At 55.5% G+C, this 23,093-nt stretch overlaps 7 protein-coding genes across 7 annotated transcripts; 3 read left to right on the top strand and 4 right to left on the bottom strand.

The window, feature by feature from the left end:
* Nucleotides 1-51: 51 nt before the first annotated feature.
* On the top strand, nt 52-1,209 carry CDEST_06118 (uncharacterized protein). Its single transcript, XM_062922277.1, has 2 exons — nt 52-237; nt 285-1,209. Exon 2 carries the CDS (start codon nt 301-303, stop codon nt 976-978), a length of 678 nt encoding a protein of 225 aa, XP_062778328.1. The 5' UTR covers nt 52-237; nt 285-300; the 3' UTR covers nt 979-1,209.
* A 125-nt stretch (nt 1,210-1,334) lies between these two features.
* On the bottom strand, nt 1,335-3,586 carry CDEST_06119 (Putative major facilitator, sugar transporter, major facilitator superfamily). Its single transcript, XM_062922278.1, has 6 exons — nt 3,319-3,586; nt 3,074-3,231; nt 2,348-3,001; nt 1,974-2,283; nt 1,642-1,908; nt 1,335-1,574 (listed from the first exon to the last, which is right to left on the bottom strand). Exons 1-6 carry the CDS (start codon nt 3,417-3,419, stop codon nt 1,469-1,471), a joined length of 1,596 nt encoding a protein of 531 aa, XP_062778329.1. The 5' UTR covers nt 3,420-3,586; the 3' UTR covers nt 1,335-1,468.
* Nucleotides 3,587-7,284: 3,698 nt separating this feature from the next.
* Nucleotides 7,285-9,876, top strand: CDEST_06120 (Putative glycoside hydrolase, family 32, glycosyl hydrolase family 32). The gene has a single exon (XM_062922279.1). The coding sequence runs from the start codon at nt 7,579-7,581 to the stop codon at nt 9,664-9,666; it is 2,088 nt and encodes a 695-aa protein (XP_062778330.1). The 5' UTR covers nt 7,285-7,578; the 3' UTR covers nt 9,667-9,876.
* A 1,378-nt stretch (nt 9,877-11,254) lies between these two features.
* Nucleotides 11,255-14,111, top strand: CDEST_06121 (uncharacterized protein). Its single transcript, XM_062922280.1, has 7 exons — nt 11,255-11,836; nt 11,894-11,929; nt 12,005-12,652; nt 12,712-12,929; nt 12,980-13,176; nt 13,238-13,623; nt 13,685-14,111. Exons 1-7 carry the CDS (start codon nt 11,411-11,413, stop codon nt 13,877-13,879), a joined length of 2,106 nt encoding a protein of 701 aa, XP_062778331.1. The 5' UTR covers nt 11,255-11,410; the 3' UTR covers nt 13,880-14,111.
* Nucleotides 14,112-14,232: 121 nt separating this feature from the next.
* CDEST_06122 (Putative heterokaryon incompatibility) lies at nt 14,233-16,098 on the bottom strand (the record flags this gene model as incomplete). Its single annotated transcript, XM_062922281.1, has 3 exons — nt 14,233-14,881; nt 14,945-15,371; nt 15,435-16,098. The coding sequence occupies 3 exons, from the start codon at nt 16,096-16,098 to the stop codon at nt 14,233-14,235; spliced, it is 1,740 nt and encodes a 579-aa protein (XP_062778332.1).
* Nucleotides 16,099-16,994: 896 nt separating this feature from the next.
* CDEST_06123 (Putative short-chain dehydrogenase/reductase SDR, NAD(P)-binding domain superfamily) lies at nt 16,995-18,220 on the bottom strand (the record flags this gene model as incomplete). Its single annotated transcript, XM_062922282.1, has 1 exon — nt 16,995-18,220. Exon 1 carries the CDS (start codon nt 18,099-18,101, stop codon nt 16,995-16,997), a length of 1,107 nt encoding a protein of 368 aa, XP_062778333.1. The 5' UTR covers nt 18,102-18,220.
* Nucleotides 18,221-19,141: 921 nt separating this feature from the next.
* CDEST_06124 (Putative major facilitator, sugar transporter, major facilitator superfamily) lies at nt 19,142-21,804 on the bottom strand. The gene is made up of 9 exons (XM_062922283.1): nt 21,293-21,804; nt 20,922-21,219; nt 20,827-20,852; nt 20,742-20,770; nt 20,235-20,682; nt 19,987-20,173; nt 19,896-19,925; nt 19,796-19,834; nt 19,142-19,702 (listed from the first exon to the last, which is right to left on the bottom strand). The coding sequence occupies exons 1-9, from the start codon at nt 21,495-21,497 to the stop codon at nt 19,372-19,374; spliced, it is 1,593 nt and encodes a 530-aa protein (XP_062778334.1). The 5' UTR covers nt 21,498-21,804; the 3' UTR covers nt 19,142-19,371.
* Between the last annotated feature and the right edge of the window lie 1,289 nt (nt 21,805-23,093).

The raw sequence follows: 23,093 nt of genomic DNA on the forward strand, positions 1-23,093 counted from the left end.
AGTTAAACGAACCCTTGTTCCGAAAGTTGCCAAAATCGGACAGTATAGAAACCCTGTTCGCTTCAATATTCTTCAGACGTCGCCTATACTTAACAGAAAGACTCGACCACAGAGAGACCGAAGTCCATCAACAATCTGAGAAACCGCCGATGCCCAACTCCCTATTCCAGTTTACAGCTCGAGCCTCAGATTGGTGGAACATCTTTCCGACCAGAGCGAAAAACAGCAGATCTAATTGTGAGTTAACAAAAAGTAGTTATCGAAGGGTCGCTGACGATACAAAGTCCCATCGATTCCGGAATGCAGTACATCAAGTCGGCCGCATCGGCGCGCGACCAGGGCTACTTGGATGTTGCAGCATCAGCCAGTGACGCGGAAAACGGAAAGAAAGGGATGACTATGCAGCAAGACCGCCGACGCCCATGGTTCACTTTGAGCTTTCTGATTTCGACCGGCCTCATCACTGCCCTGCTGCTTCTTCTTGTCGTGCTGCAGACGGACCACACCTCGAAAGAGGTCGTATCTTGGCCTGAGTTCCAAGGCGGCTCCCGTGTCGTCGCAGACTGCGGCTACTCCCCGGAGGAAGCAAAGGCCAAGGGTTGTGTCTGGGATCTCATGAGCTTCGGCTGGACGCATCCGGCATGCTACAACAAAGCCGAGTCTGAGAAGTGGCTCAACGATTTTGGCCCGTGGAAGTGGTACCTGGATCTCAACGCAACCCAGGAAGTGGCGGAAAAGGACCTCCCGTACACGGAGCTGGTGTACGCCGAGCAAGGTTACCATGTGCAGCACTGTCTGTACGTGCTGAAGCTTCTTCACCTGGCAGCAATGACGGGCCATCCTGTCACCGATGAGGCTATTCCTCTGGCACATACCGGTCACTGCACGAAGATGATATCCGACCCCGCCTATTTGGACTTCAAACATATAAACACAAAGGTGGACTTGCTGTTGGCCAGATGTGTTACTTTAGACTAAACCGGCAGCATGGGTTGACCTTCGACTGGGCGTATGTTGTAAGAACCAACGCAATATCTACTCTTCAGCCGCTCGTTTGAGCGGGCTGGCTTTGATCTTTTCTTACTTCCACTTTCAAGCCTGTTTGCAGATGGTTCTGATATCTTGGTGCCAAATTGTGGTTACGAAAGCTCCAAACAAAGGGAACTCTTCGGTGACACATCGTAGCTAGAATAGGGAGTTCAAACACACTTTTTTGTTCAATATGTTGTTTTGAGACGTCCGAGTGCCATTTTGATGTAAGGAACAACCCTGAACCTTCACTGAAACGTACGTAGATTTCAAGAAAGAGGACCCAGATGTCCATGCCTTTCCTTGACTTGAATTGACTTGAAGTTCTGAGTCATTACCAATTGGGTTGCTCTCAATACAGCGACATTGGGGGGACTCTACCATCACTTCCCCCCAGATCATACAAAAGAGCGTTACTCATTTGAGAACGGCTTTATATCTATGCTCTGCTTGCCTGGTCTATCTCACGAACATCATGCTCCATGCTCTTTGCATCGTCCGTCTTGAGGGGGGATCCATGTGCACGGCGATCGCCTTCGTAGCCACTATGATCAACGAGTTAGTAGAGTCGACAGGATTGAAACAGAGTGTAATTGCAAGTAAGAAACATACAAAAGAACGTCCATCTGGTCGATTGTGACACCTTTCGTCTCCGGCAAGAAAAAGTAGGCCCAGACGGTGGCCGTCAGCATCCAGCAGGCGAAGAAGAACCAGACGCCGTAGTCGAGACTGCTGAAGATGTACGGCAGCGCCTTGGTTATGATGAATTGGATCAGCCATTGCGTGAAGGCGGCGAATGTTCCAGTCAAGTTACGCAGGGCGCCTGGGAAGATCTCGGCAGAGACGATCCAAGGAATTCCGTTCAGACCAAACGACCAGCTGTCAGGAGTCAGCACGTAGACTCGTACATCAGTTCACATGCCGCTCAGAGGGGCCAAACTCACAATACAGAGTAAATCATGATGGCCGCAGTCGCAGCCCGGCCACCGGCTTCGCTCGAGGCAGAGAGCTTTCCTCCGGCTGCAATGATCGGCGCTGGAGTTGCTACCTTTACGTACGCTCCAACGAACCACAAGCATAGGCAGCAGGCCAAGGATGAGATAATGGTCGGCCAACGACGGCCCCAGATATCAATCAGTGCACCGTAGAATATGATGGATGCTACGGCCTTGACGAGACCGTATATGCCGGTGTACAACGCTACATCGGTGATGCCGATAGAGCCGAAGAGCATGGGGGAGTAGTAGTTGATGGCTTTAAACGGCATAGTTAGCAGCTGGGTCTCTCACAAGTAGATGAGAATCAACGTGACACATACCAGCAGCACCCGACATATTCTGCAGGGCGAACGCGCAGAAGACGAGCAACAAACGGTTCCACATGCCCTTCCTCGACAGCTCGTGCAGCGATCCTCGGATATAGGCGTAAAAGCCCCCGCCGTACGTCGCCGCGATGGAGGCTTCCTCGGCCAGCCTGGCCCGGATCATCTCGACTTCCTCCTGCATGTACTGGTGCTCGATCGGCAGGTGCCGCAGCGCGACGAGGTTCTTCTGCGCCTCCTCCTCGCGGCCTTTGCGATAGAGCCAGAGAGGCGACTCGTGCAGCAGGAAACCGCCGACCAGCAGGGCGCCCGATGGGATCAGCTGGACGGCCATCGGTAGGCGCCAGGACGCGGAGCTCATGTGGTCCATGTTCTGGTTGATGCCGTAGTTGATCCAGAAGCCGACGAGTGAGCCGGTCTGGTACGTGACCTCGAAGAGACCGGTCAGGATGCCTCGGATCGAGGGGATCGACAGCTCGGCGATGTATGAAGGTACGGTTGCCGTGATGACGCCGCAGCCCCAGCCGGTCAGGGCTCGGCCTGCGTACATGGAAGCGAGGTCGTTCGTGGCGGCGACCATAGGGACGGCCCCGGCGATGAAGACGAAATTGCTGATGATCAGCGCCCATTTGCGGCCGACGCGCTCGGTTACTACGAGGGAAGGGGGGTTAGTTCTGAGATAAGAATGGTTAGAAAAGGGGGAAAGGGGAGGGGGGAGCCGACTGAAGAAGCACATGAGCGCGCCACCAAGCGCGCCGGCTTGGAAGGCCGAAGTGATGTTGGACGAGATCTCCTTTGACGTAGCCGGGGTGATGCCGAAGTCGTTGACGAAACTCTTGCGCGCAATTGTCGTCCCGATGAAGGCTGAGTCATATCCGAAGCTGTTTTTGGGCCAGGTCAGGACACGTCCGAAGAGAAGGATTTCAACGTCCGGCGTAAGCCGTCCACATGGTTGAGGGATGACTTACAGCAGCGATCCCATAGCAATGATGGAGGACTCGATGTAGAGGCGCCAGTTGTAGACCTCCTTCGGCGTGGGCCGGTCCTCGACTGCACGAAGTCCACCCATTGTGTCCGATTATGCTCGTTGGATGGCTTCTCTCCTTGAATGTAGTTGAAAAAAGGTTGAACACGCTAGGAGGATTGTGGGCTGCAAGAACAAGTTCTGGAGTCCAGATAAACTCGACAAGAGCCGGGACACTAAATCTACCCAATCTTTGACAGCCCAGGCGTGTGAGTTGCAAACAAGAGAGGAAGAGGGAGAAAGAGGGAGGTCTCCCCGGCGGGAAACGAGGCGTCTCCTCGATTTCCGCTCTTATCCCCGCAAAGATCTCCCGCCGCCGTCCCACATCCGGATCATGGGTGCGGGGATGAAATCTGGGGAAGGATGATAGCATCTTCTGGGAAGGATTTTGGAGAGAGATGGCTGGAGGAGGGGGCTGGAAAAGAGCCAAACCTGTTGCCTTCTCTCTCGCCTCCATTAACCCGATAACCCGACAGCGCTCCAGGGCAGAGATGCACCAATGGGACCATTCGAGCAGGCGAGAATGCCGATCAGACCCGAGCGGCACAGGGGAAAGTGGTGAGCAACGGGCACAGCAATTGGAGGGGGAGACGAAGCGGCGGTGGGGTTGTTGGAGTTGAGTGGTATCGGGATTGGGTAATGGGAGGGCCTCTTCCCAAGTTTACTGACGCTTTTCCGAGGCCAGGGCAGCGGATGTTCTCGATAAAGGGGACCAACCGGGTCGGTTTAAAACCGTTCGGTGAACTCAACCTGAGAGAGACAACTGGTCCCGTTCTCTGGGCGTTGAGTGACCTTGGCGCAAGATGTGTCGAGTGGCTCCGTTTGTACTTCACGATTGCTTTAGGCGGGCCAAGTCAACTCTTTGAGACCTGCAGTTGAAGAAGTTGGCTCAACTCTAGTAGGCAGGATACACACAGACACACAAACACGCACACACACACACACACACACACACAATGGTGGAGTTACAAATTTGGTTAGAACGAGGCTATGACCACACAGAGATGTTACTATACCATGGGTGCATCATAACTATTATCAAATAGCAAATCAAAACAACCTCAGCAAGTCGCATCTTCCACGTGGCGAACAGATGAACCGTGAGAATCTCGTGCATCCGGCGGCCAACCCCGCCCCCCACACGTGAATGAATGCTTGGCGGACTAGGGACGGGGGTCGGACTTGTCACCAGCCACCCAGCCAACTGATGGATTTGCACATCCGTAGTGTTTGTAGGTGTGAAGATCACAGATACCACAAAAGGGGTACGACGCACCACAGACTCTACTCATCCAGAGGATAGATAGTAGGGAGGATGGCGCGTCCGACACGAGCTTTACCATCTGCGTTCAGAGGAAGGTTTTTAGAACCTTGTCCATCCAGGGACATTGTTTCTTTAAAAAAGTTAGTTGCGGCTCATGGTATAGGGCCTTTAGGTATAGCTCTTATTGAAATACTTTACACAATCTTCGGCGAGATTTCCCCCAAATTTATCCTGCGGAACCGGGCTTCTGAACAAGCAGCAATAACGGCCACATCTCTCCGACCGACGCGTTACTGGCCGTACTTGTCGGCATCAAGTGAGAAATGATGCTCTGTCATTGGAGGCCTTTTACCAGCGGTGCAGATGTATCAAGTCGCGCTTCTGGTCCTTGTAGAAAGGTGTACTTACAGTAAGCCGACTTACAGTAAGCCAAGGCCGCTTCACTCCCATTCTCAAAACGCGATGGACGTGTTTTAACATGTTCTCATCTACTCGAACAACCTCGACCGTATTTAGGTTGTCAATCATGTTGTAGCAGGCTGTCTGACGCTTCGGCAGATGCCGTGGTCACTAAAAGTTGGACACGCTGTAAACGTGTTCGTCATGAAGATGACGTAGGGGGTGAGCTAGAAGGCCTCATGCGGTAGTATCGCTCGTAGAATATGACCCAGCGCCGTTGTCTACGCAAGGACAAGAATGCAGAAACTTTCCCGGTTGGCGAAGATGATGCTCTAAAGAGCGAAATGCACTCATGGATATTAAGAAGTAGTAGCCTTCTAGTGTTTGGCCCGCGACTCCCTTCTGTTTTGATGCAGGTATGCTTGCGCTGCAAGGGCAAACGGGAATCGGAAATTGACGAGGACGATTTTCACCTGCCCTCCATATTAGGTTCACGCGATTTGACCTAGGTTTTCTACCGTCATGACTTTTGTCCGAGGGCCTGTTTGTTTAAGGAATAATTGCCGGCGGGTGACTACGCCCGCCGCATCTTTCGGCGACGGCGGGAAATTCGGCCCCACCCACGGAGTCGGGCTGCGATCCAGAAGAGAGCTCGAATAGGGGGGGGGGGGGGCAATGTCGTGAAGCGGAGGCAAGGAGACGGACGAATGAATCTTCATCGATTGGACCGCCATGGATTATTGGCCGGGAAATCGGGGAGTCCATTGGGGGGGAAGATGGTTCGCTGATGGAAGGCAGACCTTGCGATATTCTACGATGTAGCCGGAAAAATACCAAGAATAGGAGCAAAAGGTATCGAGAGGAAACCTTCGCGTGCACACGCGTACGATGTACGACACGCTGGCACTCTCGCAGATAAAGGGCAACATCGTCACCGTAATGCTCTGACTGGGGGGGGAGGCGGGAAACCTGAGAGTCCACCGGCCGGTCGATTTCCGAGGCCGGTGGGCGCCGTCTTACAATTCAGCGAGAATACAAAAGGCGGATGGCCTCTTAGAGCGCAGCATGGCGTTTCTAGAAGAGTTCAGACGGTGCCCATGACCCCCCAACTGACTCTCTGCTTCCCCACACGGCCTCCGCAAAAAGTCATTTCATATCCTCCGCAGAGAATGGCCTGCAGGGACTGACTGGGCCTCCACGCTGGGAAGTCGTCCGAACCCAGGCAAGATGGGGCCCCGAGTTGCACGGGCGGGTTTCCTGCCGACGACCTCGGCAGGTTGGCAGGCAAGGAGAGGGAGAATACACCAGAGCAGAGCCATGATGCGAGTCTCCCTTGGGGGCCCAGTAGCGGATCGAGTTGCCGAAAGGGGACCATGTCCCAGCTCTCCCAGATGGGGTCTCCAGACCCCAAAGGCTGAGAAGCGTGAAGCGTGAAGCTAGCTGGAGCTGTGAAGTTGCGAGGAACCACCAGTCTTCTTGTCTGTCTCCCCCCCCCATTCTCCCCCACGGCGGGGCGGTGCTGGCGAGATTCTCGGCCGTTCAACCTTGTCTCGCCACGCACAGTAACAGCGAGCAATGCACCGACAAAATTACCCGCCATCATGCGGTCTCTACCCATGATTGCCACGCTTTTTTTTCTTCCCCGGAGTTGTATCGGCTGCATGGCAAAGGGGGGAGGGGGCCCGTTACACGATGCACTACGACTCTGTCGCTACTCTACCGACCACTATAACCAACCATACGGGAGAGGCTGATCTGTAGACTACAGCAGCTGGTTGTCTGTCTATCCGATTTGGACCACCTACCTATATCGTATTACAGCTCTGCTAGCTGGCTGGCCGACCCAAGCCAGCCCATCATCAGCTCTGTTCGCCTCTTGTCCGCTCCGAGAATATCGACTGACTGACTGATGAATTTCAGCGAGCAATACCGCGGCCGAACCCCCGCGCCTCCGCAACTCCCGCATTTTCCTCATGCTACTTTTTTGAACGCCAATCTGCCGCTAACCCACAAAGCTGCTGGGGGGGGGGGGGTTCGTCCGTTTGGGCAGCATATGATGATGATGGTGTGTGTTGTTGGCCCTCTGCAAATTGCGAGCTCGCCTTGGCCGGCCCCGCGTTTGGCCTCGTGCTCCCTCACCCCCAAAATCCGGAATCCCGGCTCTCTCGTCTCTCCAAACCCCCCCGTGGGCCGTGGACCGTGGTCGACCGGCTAGTAATTTTCCCTTTCGGCCCGCAAAGTCAGTCCAAGAAACTCTTTCCCTTTCAGTGCCCTCTTGGCCAGCAGCTGTCCTCCATTCTCGCCCACAATCTCGTCGTCATGGCTGGTCCACCCCGCCTGAAGCCTCATTAGAAGAAGAACAGCCACAAGGATCATGACTAGATATCCTTGACCTCGCGGCGGAGCTTGTTTCCTTGGCTCTCCCCTGGCTGACGTCGTATCACGGGGTCCCGAATAGGCAGTTTCTCACTCACACGCACACACACACACACCGGTTCCAAGGTTCGGGACACACCCGTCTGGGGTTGTCCGATATATAAAATGAACGCCCTGCGCGGCTGCGTTCACGAGATATTGGAGGTTAAGCGGCGCTTTCACCAGTCCTACTACACCGCATCAGAAGAAGACAGCATGGCAGTCCTCAAGGGTGGTGCCGTCTTCACGGCCATCGCCTCTCTCGCGGCCATCGCGACCCCAGCGTCGGCCACCGTCCCGGCCGCCATCACGCCCGAGTACCTCGCGACGGCCGGCAACAGCTCCCTCTTCACCCGCTGGAGGCCTCGCTCCCACTACCTCTCGCCGCACAGCTGGATGAACGACCCGTGCGGCGCCGTCTATGACCCGGCCACCGAGACCTACCACCTGCACTACCAGTTCCACCCCAACCACGTCAACTGGGGCAACATCTCGTGGGGCCACGCCGTCTCCAAGGACCTGTTCCACTGGACCGACGTCCGCGACTGGGCCAACGACTCGGCCGTCTCCCTGGCCTCGGGCAAGTACGCCGCCGGCCCCCTCTCCCAGTTCACCGGCACGACCCAGCCGGTCAACCTCGAGGGCGTCAGCGACGGCACCCTCCTCACCTTCGGCACCGGCATCCACGCCCTGCCGACCAACTGGAAGCAGCCCTACATCACCGGCACTGAGATCCAGGCCATGTACACGTCTGCCGACGGCGGTTCCACCTGGGAGGAGGTCGGCACCGTCATCTCCAGCCCGCCCGAGGGCTGGAATGTCACGGGATGGAGAGACCCCAGCTTCTTCCCCTCCAAGGAGCTCGACAGCCTCCTCCAGGTCAGCGAGCCCCACTACTACATGGTGCTGGGCTCCGGCCTCAAGACGGCCGACGTCCCCGCCCAGCTGCCCGGCGCCGCACGCCCGGGCTTCATCGGCCCCCGCGTGCCGCTCTACTCCGCGCCGGCCTCCAACCTGACCCAGTGGACCTTCCTCGGCGCCCTGTGGGAGCCCGCCGCCAACACGTCCCTGGGCGAGCCCGACGTCACGGGCTCCTACGGCTACAACTTCGAGGTTAGCAGCTTCTTCGACCTGCCCGTCGGCGACGCCGCCGGCGCCGAGAGGGCCTGGTTCGTCACTGCCGGCGCCGAGGGCGGCAACACGACGCTGCACTGGCGCGAGCAGTGGGCGATCTGGAACCGCGGCGACGTCGCCCGCCGCGACAACGGCTCCGTCGAGTTCACGCCCAACTCGGGCGCCGCCCTGGACTGGGGCATCTCGTACGCCCAGGCGACCTGGGCCGACGTCCGCAACAACGGCCGCCGCATCATGTGGGGCTGGGCCAACGAGGACATCCTGCCCGACTACACCTTCGCCACGTCCAAGCAGCTCGGCTACATGGGCTCCATGAACCTGCCGATGGAGCTGTACATCAAGGAGACCAAGGGCGTGCAGAACTGCGGCCGCCAGCAGGACGGCAGCCTCTGCATCCCAGGCTGCAGCGACGGCGGCGCCACGGCGCAGACGCTCGGCATCCGCCCGCTGCCCGACGTGCTCGAGCTCCTCCGCGAGGGCGCCGCGGCCCACGAGTTCCAGGTCGGCGAGCTCGTCGACTCCGCCAAGTCGGTCTCGGCCGACCTTGGCACCTCGTACGAGCTGACGGCGACGCTCAGCTGCACCAGCGGGCCGGCCGGCATCGTGGTCGGCCAGAGCCCGGACGACGCCGAGCGCACGACCATCGTCTTCGACCCGGCCGCGTCGCAGATCCGCGTCCACCGCGACCGCAGCAGTCTGCTGCCCAACTTCAACAACGCCACCTTTGTCGGCCACTTTGAGCCCTACCAGCTCCTTGACAAGGCCGCCGGCGGCAATGCCACGGCGGCGGAGGACCTCAACTTCCACGTCGTGCTCGACGGGTCGCTGCTCGAGATCTGGGTCAATGAGCGCTTCGCGCTGACGGCGCGCATCTACCCGTCGCGCAACGACAGCACCGGCCTCAGCTTCTTCGCCGGTGACGCGGCGGCGCCCGCCGGGGCCAAGGCCACCTGGAGGGACGTCAAGGTCTGGGCCGGCCTGGCCAAGGCGTGGCCCGAGAGGCCGGAGGACACCAGCGTGCCCCTGGTCTGGGACACGCCGGAGCAGACGAACAACTACGTCTGGTGGGCGGGATACTAAAGGCGTGCCTGCGTGCGTGTGATGATTTGACGCATGATCCTGAGGGGGGTGGGAGCAAAGAGTGATACCATATCAAATGACTTTCAATGTAAAAAAGTTTTCACAAGTGAACATAGTTGTGCAACCCCTGTTGCGTGTAAATAGGCAGGCAGAAAGCCATACAGACAGACCCCTGTGTAGAAGATGCACTATTTTGCACTGAATGTTGTTTTACACAAACGTCTGTGGACAAGTGACAACGACACAACTCACGATACAACACGGCACTGCACGGTAGCAGTCATTTTCTTTCATTAACCCATGGATTATACACGTACACACATGGACACACAACTTCCAAACCGGTCGGTCTATGGATGAATGGGCAAAACAAAACATCAAAACTGCAAAATGAAAGGGACGAGACTCGAACTCGCGCGGGTTGCCCCACCAGGAAACAGATGTTAAGCTGACCTTAACCTGGCGCCATAACCAACTCGGCCACCCTTCCGGATGTGATCGTTAGATCGGTGGATGATGAAAATTTCCGATTGCCAAGATGCTAATCACGGCATCGGAGAAGAGAGAGAGAGAGAGGTTGCTTTGCCAGAATTTGAATATCCACATCAGCAGGGCCCTTCTCACTGCTACCGGGTCGACAATTGCAGCATAGTCCGTGGAGCTGACCGGGAGAAGCGGCACTGGCTATGTTTAGCGAAGCGGCAGGGCAGACTTTCGTCACAACCTCGGGTCGGGGCAATGATGTAATTGCCATGATGCTGAGAGAGGAAAAAAACGTGGGAATGTTTCTGGACCCTACGCACTCACCGTTCAGTCCAAACCTTATGTGCTGAAGTGCCTTTCTTTAATGATTAAAAGTCCGGATGAACTGGTACTTTAATCAGACATGAGCTAGTTGTTCTTCGGCTCTCAGTCCCATAACTATGCATAGAGACTTACTCTCAATCTCGAGATACATGGTGTGTCAAGAGTCGCGCCAGGGAAATGATTAGTTCACGCGTGCAGCAGCCCAGACCACGTTGCAGGTCATAGTGAGACAACCACGAGTGAGGCAGGAAATGGATTAACCAATGATCGAATCTAATCGGAATTTGGCGCGCCATGACCGAGAGACGTGTGTATGTGTAAGATCGACTAGTCCGGAACGCGTCTCTCACTCACTCTCTCTCGCCCCTCTTCCTCTCTACGCTCACTCTACGCATCGAATGGGCTGGGCCAAAACAATAAGACAAACCTGCGCCAACCCAAGAATCCGGTAAACAGGTGTCAATGCATTATTGCATTTGCTTACCCGTCTGGCTCTAGCTCATCCATGTGTAGATCTTCCGAGGCGAGACCATCGCACATATCCCACCCCCCCCCCCCCCCCCCCCCAAACTGTGCGCCCTTTTCCCCCAATCTTCAACCAGAACACAACCCAATCAATGACAACTCCCCCCATTAGTGCCTTGACGATCCGTGACGTCATGCAAGAAACTGTGGACAGACAGAAACGCGGTTGACGTCGGCGGCGGTTGCTTTTTCCAGCTCGTCCAGCATCTCCAGCTTTACCCAAATCATGTCATGATTCTCAGCTTTCCTCTCAGCTACCATTTCACGTGAAGCTTCCAGACTAATCATAGCCGGGAGCCCCCCCCCCCACGCCCTCACTTCCCCAACTCAGTCACCAGCTTCAGTAATCCTGCAAGCTCCCTCGTCTTACACCTACACTACACATACATATGCCCAACAGCGAACTGCCATCATGTTCAAGGGGAGACCCAGCACCGATCCCGACGACATGCCGTCGCAGTCGTCTCCACTGCCACCACCACCACCGACGGCAGCACCTCCTCCGCCTCCGCCTCCGCCTCCGCCTGGCGACTTGACCCCCGACGCGGATACACCACCGAGTCAGTCCAGCTACGGGTACTCCAGCCAGTCGACCATGGGTCAGGAGCCCGAGATCGTCGAAGCGCACGACGAAGAGAGGCCGACAGACAGCCATCACCTGGCAGACATGGCCGCCAAAGAGAAGCCGCTCGAGGAAAAGGGGCACGCCGAGCTCGACCACGCCGACGTCGAGGTGAAGAACCTGGGATGGAACAACCCGCCCAGCAAGGTGTCCCAGCCCATGATTGGCGGTTTGACCAACGAGGATCTCTGGATCCTCGTCCGTCGGTTTGACAAGGTAGGACCGAGGGACGTGATGAATGTCTTTCGTCGTAGATATTGACGAGATTCCCAGCAAATCTTCCACGTCAAGTCGATATCAGAACCACCTGTGAGTCTTTCTCTCTCTCCCTCCCTCCAGCGTCGTCATGATGTACCACACAACCAACTGACAAGCGCCGCCCAGCTCGCCAATCTGGACATGAACATCGCAGACGAGGAAGAATTTTCACCAGACAAACTCCGCGCGCACGTCGAGCGCCTGTACATGACCGTCATCGTCGGCCTCTTCTCCTTCTGGAAACATATCGTCCGCCTCCGTTCCTGGCGCGAGTGGCGCCGCACCTCCGTCTTCCTCGCCGTCTACTCCGCCGCCTGGCTCCTCGACTTCGTCGTGCCTGTCCTTGTCGCCTTCCTCGTCGTCCTCGTCCTCGTCCCCGACGCCCGAGCCTTTTGTTTCCCGCCCGCGCCCCCCTCCCTCATCGACGGCAGGACCGGCGGCGTCAAGAAGCCGTCGTCCGGCGTCCTCGCGTCCGACGACTCCATCACGGGCGCCCCCGAGAAGCACGCCGGCGAGGCTGTCGAACAGGAGGCCCACAGCTTCGTCAACAGCATCTCCTCGCTGATCGTCAGCACCGCGGCTGGGAAACACCCTCAAGGCGATCCTCACGATGACACCGCTGCCCCGGACCCTACTAACATGGCTCAAGATATCGTCAACGCGAAGGACAAGACGGGCGGCGACGAGCCGAGCGTCCACCACGACAAGACCAAGAAGCCCGTCCACGAATCCGTCTGGGTCAAGGCCCGGCCGGTCATGCACTCGATTGCTGATGTAAGTTATATTATCTTGATATCCAACATTGACCGCGACTCCTTTACTAAGAGACGCAGGTCGTCGACACCTGGGAACGCTTCGGCAACGCCCTCAGCCCGACGCCGCCGTTTCCCCAACAGCGGCCCCGGCTCATCCTCGCCAGCCTCCTGCTCCCGATGCTCCTCGCGTCTCTCTTCACGACGTCGTACATGCTGGTCAAGGGGACCGGATTCGTGGTTGGATTCACCATCTTTGGCGACCCCGTCATCCAAAGAGGCTTGGTGTTTATCAACCGGTCAGTGTTTCTTTCAACGTTAATTGCCCGCCTATCTAAAGTATGTCCAGCACCTACCCTCAATGGAAGAAGTACGTTGAATTGCGAAACACCGTTCTCAAGGGCATTCCCACCAATGCCCAGCTTACCATCACCCTGCTACGCATCGGCGAAAGGAACAAGGCGCCGCTTCCCCCGCCCCCCGTCTCCTCCGAGCCGCCGCCAGATGTGCCTCATGCGACCGCTGGCGAGGGTCTCGAGCATCTAGGTACGTACAGACACGGCTCTCTGTTTTTTTTTGAGTGTAGGCCACTCACAGACTCACAAAGGCGTCGACCAAGACGAAATAGACGAGGCCGTCCAACCCGACCCGAACGCTCTCGCGCCCGCCGAGTCCCAGACCGAGGAGCACAAGCAGAAGAAGGGGCATCGGATCCTCAACTTCATCAAGAGCACCGCCAAGGGCGGCATCAACACCACCCTCGCCGCGGACAAGGTCAAGGCCAAGGTGGGCGCCAAACACGCCAAGGACCGGCTCGGCGTGGTGAAGACGGGGCCCGACCCCGCGAAGGGGCCCATCTCGTTCCCGGCGCGGTGGAAGGGCAAGAAGGGCCGCGCCTTCATCACGGCTACGGCGACGACCCCAGCTCTCAGCTGGACGACCGACTCGGATGACCTGAACCCAACGTGGACCGTCAGCGTCGGAGATATTGCGGTGAGTCCCGACGATTCCACCTACCAACTTGGACGAAAAGCAGAACTAATACATCCCGCAGCAAATTCGCAAGATGGGGGGTCTTGGGTGGAAGTCAAAGATCTTTGTCGGATGGGCCACAGACCGCGAGATTGCGGACGGGCTCATCGTGACCGATACCATGGGCAGGGAGCACCACCTCACTGCAATCATCTCCCGGGATGAGCTTTTCAACCGCCTGGTTGCGATAGGGTCGCAGATGTGGGAGGCTTGGTGATGAATTCATGGGTATTACGATTCAATCAAATGGCATCAATTTGTACAACAGCGGGCGGCGTTCGAGAAAACAGGAACGTGATGGGAATAGGAGAATACCACAGGCTAACAATGAGACTGAGAAACGACAGCAAAAAATTGTCATTAATCGTTAGTCATGATGAGCTTGTCTATGCCATCATGACAAGTGTACAACATCAAGCCTATGAAACGAATGAGAGTTTTAACAGTTCATCGAGAGCAGTGAAGTTGTTCATCTAAAGATAAGTAAACTGTTCATCATAAACTCTGAAATGAAAGGGATGGGTGTTTCTCACCGGTAGTCTATATCCCCAAAGACGCCCACACCGCGCTTCACACAATCTCCCACGTCCGGAGCTCGTCGTCGTTCTCGGGCCACATCTCGCCGCTCATGGCACCCTCGACCATGGCCGGACTGACCAGGACGTGGCCTGTCCCCTTTTCTCGAACAATGAATGGCGATTCGAGCCCGCCAAAGACGCACACCAGGTCCCCCGGAAGAAGCGTGTGGAAACCGAGCCCGGCCCGTCCATCAGTCGTGAAAAAGAGCCGCCCGTGGTTCGGGCGGGAAGCAAGACGCCACATCCTCTTGCGGATGTCGCCCAACAAAGTCGCCGTGTCGTGCTCGTCTCCCATTTGCCTCAGATACCCGGCTAATTCCTCCTTCTCCGTGTCCCAGGTACAGCTCACCAGCCTCCCGAAACTGACAAGCCGTGCCTGCGAAGCAGCGAGGTCAGGCTCGGCATCTGTTACGGCGGCAATCTGGTCGATTACGTCGGGAAGGGAACAGAAACGGGCGTCCAATTCGTCGGAGCGCACGGATCGGCCGATTCGCTGGCTCAAGCGGCTGCCCACGATCCCGATCTGTCTTCCGACGAGGCGCATCCTCAAACCATCCTCGGAGAACGACGGAGCCCAGACAGCCTCGCGGCTGGCGCGCCCATAAGTGTAGAAGTATTTCCACTCTCCATCCAGATAGTCACTTGCCCCTGCGTCCCAGTCAACTGCTCAGGAAGGCAGGGGGTCGAGGCTGCTTGGGTTGCACGAATAATACAACGGCCCTAGGCTTGAAGTGTTTTGCGTCGCCAGTCTGGTAGCGGTCGTGAAGATATCCTGAGCTGTGCGGTTGTAATCCACAGTCAGGCCTCTCAAGATATGGGGATAGAGCTCTTTCAGTGCAAAGACCTTGTCTCTTGGGTCCGTGGCCTTCTTTTGGAGGATGTCGTTCCAGGGCAGAGACATCGCGTGGGGAGAACGACTAGGCTTAAAACACCTGTAATGAAGGGTCAGGGTCGGCGAGTGCATATTTTGGCCGGAGCTACCCCCGAAAATCGCCACCAGGTTGCTGAATGGGTATAACGCAGAGTTGAGGCATAGTATCGAGGAAGAAGGATTGGCAAACTCCTGCAGCGTCCATACCCGAAGCCAGTAAGGCGCGGTGTGGATATTGATCAGAAGTTTGTTTCTGGTAACTTCTCTCAAGCGTGTCAGACTGTTGATACATCACAATATGTAGCAAGTCCATGATGTTGTACTGTACATGGACGGGGGCCAAATAGGAAGGGGTAAAAAGGGCGTGCGAAAGTGGAAAAGGCCGATCACCGTGGCCGAGATATGAAACTCACCTTTGTGACCCAGCTTGTTACTAACATCGAAGCCAAGGGTTGCCACCAATACCAAGCTAAGGTAATAGACCGGAGGGGAAAGTAACGGCCCGGCCAGCTTGAGAGGGAGGAGGCTCCTCCGGTTCGGGGGGGCCCGTCCCTCCCCAAGCCAAACCACCACGACTTTGGCGTTTCTGTAGACATCGGCCATCATGGCGACTTGGATGCTCTTCTCGTCGCGAGATGACTGGTCAATGCAGACGGCGTCAACCCAGAGCCCTGTCCGAGCGACGCGGTGATCACGTTTGACTCGCTTCCGTAGGACTCTCAGGGCGGCGGCGCAGTTTGGGGTCAGCAGCAGCGTCTGGGAACCGGATCCCGCGTCGTTAGACGCAGAGACCGTCATTGGGACGCTTGGCGTCTCATCGTTCCATGTGTATGATAGAGCGTGGTATTCGGGATGATCATCGACGTTGATCTCCGCCATCTCGCAGGTGAGCGGTGCGTCCTTGGTCTCGCTATGGTGAAGCCTGATGAGGCGGGTCATGCGGGGGCCGGACAGGGGCGAGTAGCGGTACTGGTTGTTGGTGTCCATGTTGAAGGGAAGTGACTTGTTTACGGATTGATTCGCATTTCAAGCTACATGTGTCGTTTCAAGGTACAGAGCAAAGCGTTCCTCGGGATTGCACGACTCAGCAAGATTGCGATGGAGAGCGGATGCTCAAATAATATACATCTGTGAAGGGTTTATAATCCAGAAGTCTAATAAGTCCAGGGGCAGCAGCATATTAGGTCGGACTCTGCAGCTGGCTCCCCGCTGCAATCTGGATTCTGCAGCCCCCATTAGGTCGCTTACATGCAGGAGAACGTAAGCAGGTTAGTTGGCTACCTCCCCCTGAAATTCATGAGCTTGCAATCAAAGGACGGCCTGATGTCTCAGTGGTTTGAGATGTGGTTCTCGGAAGAATGCCTAACAAGTCCGCCTGTGGCACAGCCCATTGACTCTCACGAGGCTGGTACCTGACAGACATGCCCTAATACAGTGTGAGACGAAGAGAGAGGTTGGACATGCAAGAGTATGCAAGACGGTTTATCATGGATGCGATCCAATAGTTGGTTTCTAGAGCCATTCTCTCATATATCCGCAGTTGCGCATGTTGCCACAAATCTACATGCTGCATTGATCAGTAAGGCTGGTCCACAAAGCCAGGAATCACCTAACTGTAGTCTGTCGAAGATCGTTATGGAACGCGGGACATTGTTCGAACAACCTTGGGAGCGAACTATTTACGCAAAGAGAGAGAGAGGACGATCGAAGCTTCAGATTTTCCATGCAGCAGAAATTATCAAGACTTGTAGGTATGATTCAATAAGAAGTCTGAAACACGGATATCTAAACTGACAGCTCCGCGTCCAGCGCTTAGAATATACAAAGTGCATCGGTCAATCCTCCTCAATCATGGGTATATCGATCCTCGTCCACCATTTCTATTACCATGCCGTGTGGCCGCCATCAATGACCATGTTGCTACCCGTCATAAAAGTGCTGGCATTGCCCATCAAAAATAGGGCCGCACCCTTGAACTCTCTTGGCTCCGCCAGTCGACCGAACATGTTCAGGCTCTCCCATTCTTCTTTCAGACCCGGCACCTCCTCAAAGTTCTTCTCCACCATTGGCGTCATGATGTGCCCGGGACTGATGCAGTTGACCCGAACGCCGCCGGTCCCTTCCTTGGTGATGGGGCTCCACTCCATTGCAAGGTTGCGGGCCAGCTGAATGACGGCGGCCTTGGACGAGTTGTAGACGGGGGACAGCAGGCCGTGGTTCGCAATCAGCCCGGACATGCTGGCGATGAAGCAGATGCTGCCGCGGCTCTTGTACTTGAACATCTGCCGCGCGACGGACGTGGCCGTCATGAAGACGCCCGTGTAGTTGATGGCCAGCATCTTGTTCACGTCGTCGACGGTGTAGTCGGCCGCCGGCGTGATCTGCTGCACTCCCGCGGCCGCCACGCAGCCGTCGAGCCTCTGGTTCTCGTCGGCGATCTCGGCGATGATCTTGTCCAGGCGTTCCGTATCCACCACGTCAGCCTGTCGGTACACGAGGGAGCCTCCCCATTCTGGGACGACACGCGCGAGCGCCTCAGCGTACTCCTCATGGGGGTTTTCTTGTCTGTCCAAGCAGTATACTGTGCAGCGAAGCGTCAGCTTGTTAAAGGGTCTTTCTATCGCGGATCGATCGAACGGCATGACTGCTTTCTCACCTTTGCCACCAGCCTCGGCGAGTGCCTCGGCTATGCTGAGCCCAAGACCCTGAGCACCTCCTGTCACGATGAAAGCCCGGCCCTTGAGGTTGAAGTCGGCAAATTGCGCCTTGCCGAAGTTGGTTTCTCTAGGCGGCACGATCTCGGTGGCGGCGTTCAGCTTGGGGTCAATGGAGGTTGGCTTTTCCTCGACGTATCGTCGATGCGTGCTGTGGAACGACCGATGGGGCAGGGAGTTCGTTGATGCCCGAACAGCTGTCGATGCAGGAAATCTGGGAGATGCCCTTGCATGCAAACGCATGGCGCCGCGCACGACTCTGGGTGCAAGAGACATGCTGGTTGGGGGGAACGAAGTGATGGTGGTGGCGTGCTAGATGGGTTACAAGCGCGTTATTGGTGCAGTTTGGTTCGGCGACAAGTATGGCGAGGTTCTCGACTTCATTAGTGTGTTCAAGACAATGCAGGTAAAACATCACGGAACGCTTGCTGTTGGAGGTGCGGGAGCGGACCTAAAGTACCATTGATTTGTGGGGATCCAGCGGACATCATACGGAGCAAAGAGGTCAACATGAGCCATCCAAACCGCGTGTAGACGCCCAACAGCCAAAAAGTGATATCCTGTCCGAATTGACGTTTCGGTGGCGTCATCCTTGGCTATGAGAATCAGTGGTTGGTGACATGTCTCGCTTTGCGACAGGAGGGTTTGCTCCCCTCCCCTCGGTGATTAGAATAGGGGATGCTGCACCGAACCGCCAGTTTGCGGTTGGTTGACGTGAAGTGTAAACATGGGATCATGATCCCGCACAAGTGGCGTCGAGGCGGTCGTCCAGCCACGTGAGAGCTGACGCAGCTTACAAGCAGGGCAGGCAAATGAGCTCGAGGATACCAAGCCACGCTGCCACAGGCGACATGATTGTAGATCATTGCCGTAGCGCACTGGATGAGGCAGCGGGTATAAGCAGCGAGCAGAACGGCTGGCTCTACGTTACCGTGACGAGCCTTGTCAGTCAGCTTTCTGCTCTAATTTCGGATTCCTTCATGATGAGCGAGTTGGCCCCAACGAATCGGGTCCACTTCCTGCTTTTCTTCCCTGGTTGCCGATCAGTCAACCTGGCCGCCATTCATTCCCCTCTTTGGCCAGCTGGTGGCTCCGCAGCGGCCTTGGCTGGCATGCTTGTTCGACCAGCTTGCGGGTACTGGACTCACCAACAGGAGACTGCATTTAGATAATGGTCCGCGGTCTAGATGTGACGTGGGCCGCGGCAGGCCGGAGAGACCTCCGCGCGGAGCTCACCTCCGCAGCGGTAGACCCGCTACCCGGGCCGCTTTGGCGGGTCCCGCGGACCCGCCGAAGCTGGATAGGAACCTCCCGATGATATTTTGACGTCACGCAGATAACATTGGCTGGAGCATTCTGTTTCAATTCGATCCACTTCCCCGTGAAGTCATCCACAGCTGGTTAATAGCCAGCTTGTCGATAATGTGCAACTGAAAACTAATCGACCGTTCGGGGCCCAGCTGACTGTCCGCCCTCCAATGCTACGCTGTGCCGACTGCCTCAAGCGAAAGAACTTACCCACCGGTGCTCACTACTATAAATCCAATCACACCTTTGAGTCTGGGCCTGCATCCCGTGATCCGGGGCGCGACTCTTGTCGACCAATGTCTTCTAGCTCGACTTGAAGCACCTTTTGGGTGTTCTTCTGGACCTTGTCTTGGACCTCCTTGCCCTCGAACATGAAGCTGAGCTCTTCGAGCGTACGGCCTTGTGTTTCGGGGAAGATCATGTACACCGTGGCAATCTCGACCAGGATCCAGACGCAATACACGATGTAGTACTTCCAGCCGATGGAGTCGAGGGCAATGGGGTTGACATAGGTGTTGAAAAAGACGGCGAATCGGACGGTCAGTTGCTCGACAGCAATTCCCTTGGCTCTGGATGGTGGTGTCAGTCATAATTGAGTCTCATAGATTTGACAGAGGGATAGGTTTAAAGTAAGATTGGCACTGGTATCGTGAAGAGCGTACCTTTGGCTGAAGGGAAATAGTTCCACAAGATATGTGTACCTGTGGGAGATCCGTGTTAGTTTCAAGATCCAAAGCAGACATCAAGAGGCAGGAGACCTACGCCAGGGCATTCCAGCCAATGTTGTAGAACCTAAAGCGACAGATGTTAGCAATCACATATTGCTTTACGTCGATTCTTTTCTTTTTCTTACGGAGAGTAGACGAAAATGAAGACGAGCACGGGAATGGCAGCTCGTTGAGAGTTCTCGATGGCGAATCTGGCGGATGCAATGGTCCACACAGTGTACACGGCAGCCGTGCCGATGGTGCAGAGCAGGAACATCTTTCTCCTCGGGAAGCGAGGCGCAATCAAAGCGATGGGTACAGCATTGATGAACCCTGAGACCATGCCGTTAGTTCATGCTCTTCGTATCTTCCACGTCGAGAAAGGCAAACTTACCCCAGCAGGTGTTGCTCAAAATGACCTTCTGGACAGTGCGATTGTCCGTAATGCCTACAAGGTTAAGAATCTTCTTCATGTAGAACGACAGAAGGCCGTTGCCACTCCACTGTGTGAAGAAACCCATGATGGCGGCCAGCATGAATCGGCGACGCATGGCGGCGTCGCGGAAGACGTCAGCCCAGGCGAACTTGCTGGCGACCTCCTTCTCCTGCTGGATGGTCGACATGATCTGCGCGTACTCGAGCCGGACAAACTCCTCACCGTTCTCTCCCTCGCTGTGGTACTTGTGCAGGATGGCGTACGCCTCGTCGCCCCGGTCCTTGGAGATGAGCCATCGGGGAGACTCGGGGCAGAAGGGCATAAATGCGATCTGGCAACCGCTGGGCACGAGTTGAAGGAGGCTCGGGATTCTCCAGGCCCACGTACTGGACATTTGGAAAGTTCCCTGTCAATGTCAGCACACAATCCGAAAACGCACTGCTCGTGTCAGAGTGGCGTGATTACGTAGGTGATGCCAGCGGCGAGAATCGCTCCTGTGTTGCATCAGTTTCACGCATTATTGCGACTTTGTAAGGAGTCGAATTCTTACCGACAAACCAACTGGCGTTGAAAAGACTTCATCGTCACTTTAAGTTAACACAGCCGTCCTTCTGCAAGCTTGATTGACGGAATAAGGCTCTGTACCTGGTCATTATCGGACGCTCTTTAGCATACGACAGCTCTCCGATAAGCGATGATGCGTTGATGATGGCAAAAGGGATTCCAAATCCCAAGATCCAACGTGAAGCCAGGAACATGTCCACGTTACGCGCACCGGCTTGGAGTCCGGCTCCTAGTACCATGATGTAGGAGCCAAAGAGGATGGTTCGTCGACGACCAAAACGCTGGCTGACAAAAGGGACGAATGGGATGGCCATGAGAGCACCGAGAGAGTACATGGCATTGAGAAGACCGAGTCTTGACGCGTTGGGTCGGCCAAAGTCTGAAATCATCGGTGTCAGCGGCGTTTACTTGACGAAACACCAGGTAGTTCTTTTGCTTCTAGGCGTTCTTACATTCAAACCATGATGTAACAGCCTGGAGGCTGTTCATCATGGACGAGTCGAATCCGGAAGTCCATTCAACCCCGAGGCCAGTCGGGACGAGAATCAGGTAGAGGAAGCGCAGGTTCGGCTTCTGATACCATATCTTCTTGTCATCTTGGGCAATCCGCGACAACGTCGGGTCGACGTGCTGTTCTTTGGCGCCAACGATAGGCATGATTTCTGCGCGAAGAGCTGCAAGCAATCTTGCTCCAAGGTACAGGTCGAGATAGATGGGGTCTGGGGACGATTCAGGCAACGAACGGGGATGGCCACGTTCAAATACCGGGACGCTGCATCGGCTCTTGAGCCCTAGTTCTCCGCGGCGCAGATGCGAATCCACACTTGCTGTCGTCGATCAGCCCCAACACGATGGTCAGATACTAGGCCATCGAATCATGAATAAGAAGACTTCCCCAGGGGCCTCTCCAGGTGGTCAGATCCGCGAGAGATGTTCTCGCTTCCGCGTGCGGGGTTGCAGGCCACTAAGGGAAGGGATCCCGAAATCGAAATCTGGGGTAAGAATGGCCGAGGCAGCGCCGAGAGGCAAGGGTTTGTCGGGGTTATAAAGAATCGCGCCGGCATTTTATCATGCCGTCTGCCCCCCCCCCCTTCTGTGTTTTCAATGTCTCCATTAGCCAGTAGAATACGGGGCACAATGAAAGGCTAAATGTAGAACCGGCGAGACTAACGAATGTTAAAGATGACTGACAGACAGTCAAACCCATGCAGTCTACGGATGGTTTCGTGCACCAAGGAGCCAATGTTACCATGTACGATCCACACCACGTGCTGTGAATCCTACGTCGGTGGAGTTCCGAGTCTCGACAAGTCACCAGGTCGTATCATTCTTTCCACCCCAACTGCTCGTGGCGTCACTCGCACCTGTCGTGGTATGTTGAAAGTGGGGCTTAGGGAGCAATATCAGACGATGTGCTTGAAGAAGAGGGATGCCAATCTGACAGAATGTGCAGAAGTGGTTAGGCTGTGTCGGTGGGATGCTGCTGGAAGTGTAGTAGGAGGAGCAGTTCGCGCATGGCAAGGGCACTATATGGGACTTATTACGGTTGGCGGGGGAAAGAATTCGAAGAATGGGTTTCCAGAGCGGTTACGAAATATGTCCATCATGTCTAGATGTGACAGCCAGTCGTGGGGTTGGAAAAAGAGAGACAGATGCCCTGAGTCGAATCAAGGGTTGCTTACTGGCCTTGAGAGACCCCTTTTATTGATCTCTTACATTAGATACAACTGAGCCTGGCCTGCTGCGTTGGTGGAATACGGCGAAAGAGAAGCTGACGCAAACACAGGTCACGAACTAAAGGCCGCAAACAGGCGGGATACTTCAATATACAAGCGCATGTACTACCATCCTTGATTACGCAAAAATCGTGCCAGGTAGACAGGTTTGGGTAGCGTTGAAGTGTTGAAATAGAAAAATACAAGGCTGTTGGGAAGCACTTACATTTGTTACAACAGCTGCATGGCATGCCCCTTGATGTGGTTGTGGTGCTGTAAAGTCGCTAAGATTTCGTGTTTACCATGGTAGCTTATGACAAAACTTAGTTTCTGACTCTTTTAAGACAATCATGTTACCGTCTCAAAATCACGAAGTTTGTAAGGTCAGTGGGTATCATATTTTATTTTCAGACTATGATGTTGTATTTACCGAACGTGCTTTCTTTTCAAAACGTTTAACCAAGAACCAAGGTCTTGTAGAAAAGAAAATTAAGGGATAGGATTATAATGGCAAGCTCCGGCCATTAGTCTTTTATGA

Source organism: Colletotrichum destructivum, chromosome 4 (assembly GCF_034447905.1).
Source record: "Colletotrichum destructivum chromosome 4, complete sequence".
In the NCBI taxonomy this organism is placed as follows: domain Eukaryota; kingdom Fungi; phylum Ascomycota; class Sordariomycetes; order Glomerellales; family Glomerellaceae; genus Colletotrichum; species Colletotrichum destructivum.

Excerpts from the sequence above, each read along its gene's own strand:
- CDEST_06120 (XM_062922279.1), top strand. The coding sequence starts at position 7,579 with ATGAACGCCCTGCGCGGCTGCGTTCACGAGATATTGGAGGTTAAGCGG.
- CDEST_06124 (XM_062922283.1), bottom strand. The coding sequence starts at position 21,497 with ATGCCTATCGTTGGCGCCAAAGAACAGCACGTCGACCCGACGTTGTCG. Across the intron at positions 21,220-21,292 it reads TGTTACATCATGGTTTGAAT|ACTTTGGCCGACCCAACGCG; the intron begins GTAAGAACGCCT and ends CGATGATTTCAG. Across the intron at positions 19,835-19,895 it reads ATTGGCTGGAATGCCCTGGC|GTACACATATCTTGTGGAAC; the intron begins GTAGGTCTCCTG and ends GATCTCCCACAG.
- CDEST_06119 (XM_062922278.1), bottom strand. The coding sequence starts at position 3,419 with ATGGGTGGACTTCGTGCAGTCGAGGACCGGCCCACGCCGAAGGAGGTC. Across the intron at positions 3,232-3,318 it reads ATTGCTATGGGATCGCTGCT|CTTCGGATATGACTCAGCCT; the intron begins GTAAGTCATCCC and ends GCCCAAAAACAG. Across the intron at positions 2,284-2,347 it reads GAATATGTCGGGTGCTGCTG|CCATCAACTACTACTCCCCC; the intron begins GTATGTGTCACG and ends TGCCGTTTAAAG.
- CDEST_06118 (XM_062922277.1), top strand. The coding sequence starts at position 301 with ATGCAGTACATCAAGTCGGCCGCATCGGCGCGCGACCAGGGCTACTTG.
- CDEST_06121 (XM_062922280.1), top strand. The coding sequence starts at position 11,411 with ATGTTCAAGGGGAGACCCAGCACCGATCCCGACGACATGCCGTCGCAG. Across the intron at positions 12,653-12,711 it reads TCATGCACTCGATTGCTGAT|GTCGTCGACACCTGGGAACG; the intron begins GTAAGTTATATT and ends TAAGAGACGCAG. Across the intron at positions 13,624-13,684 it reads TCAGCGTCGGAGATATTGCG|CAAATTCGCAAGATGGGGGG; the intron begins GTGAGTCCCGAC and ends TACATCCCGCAG.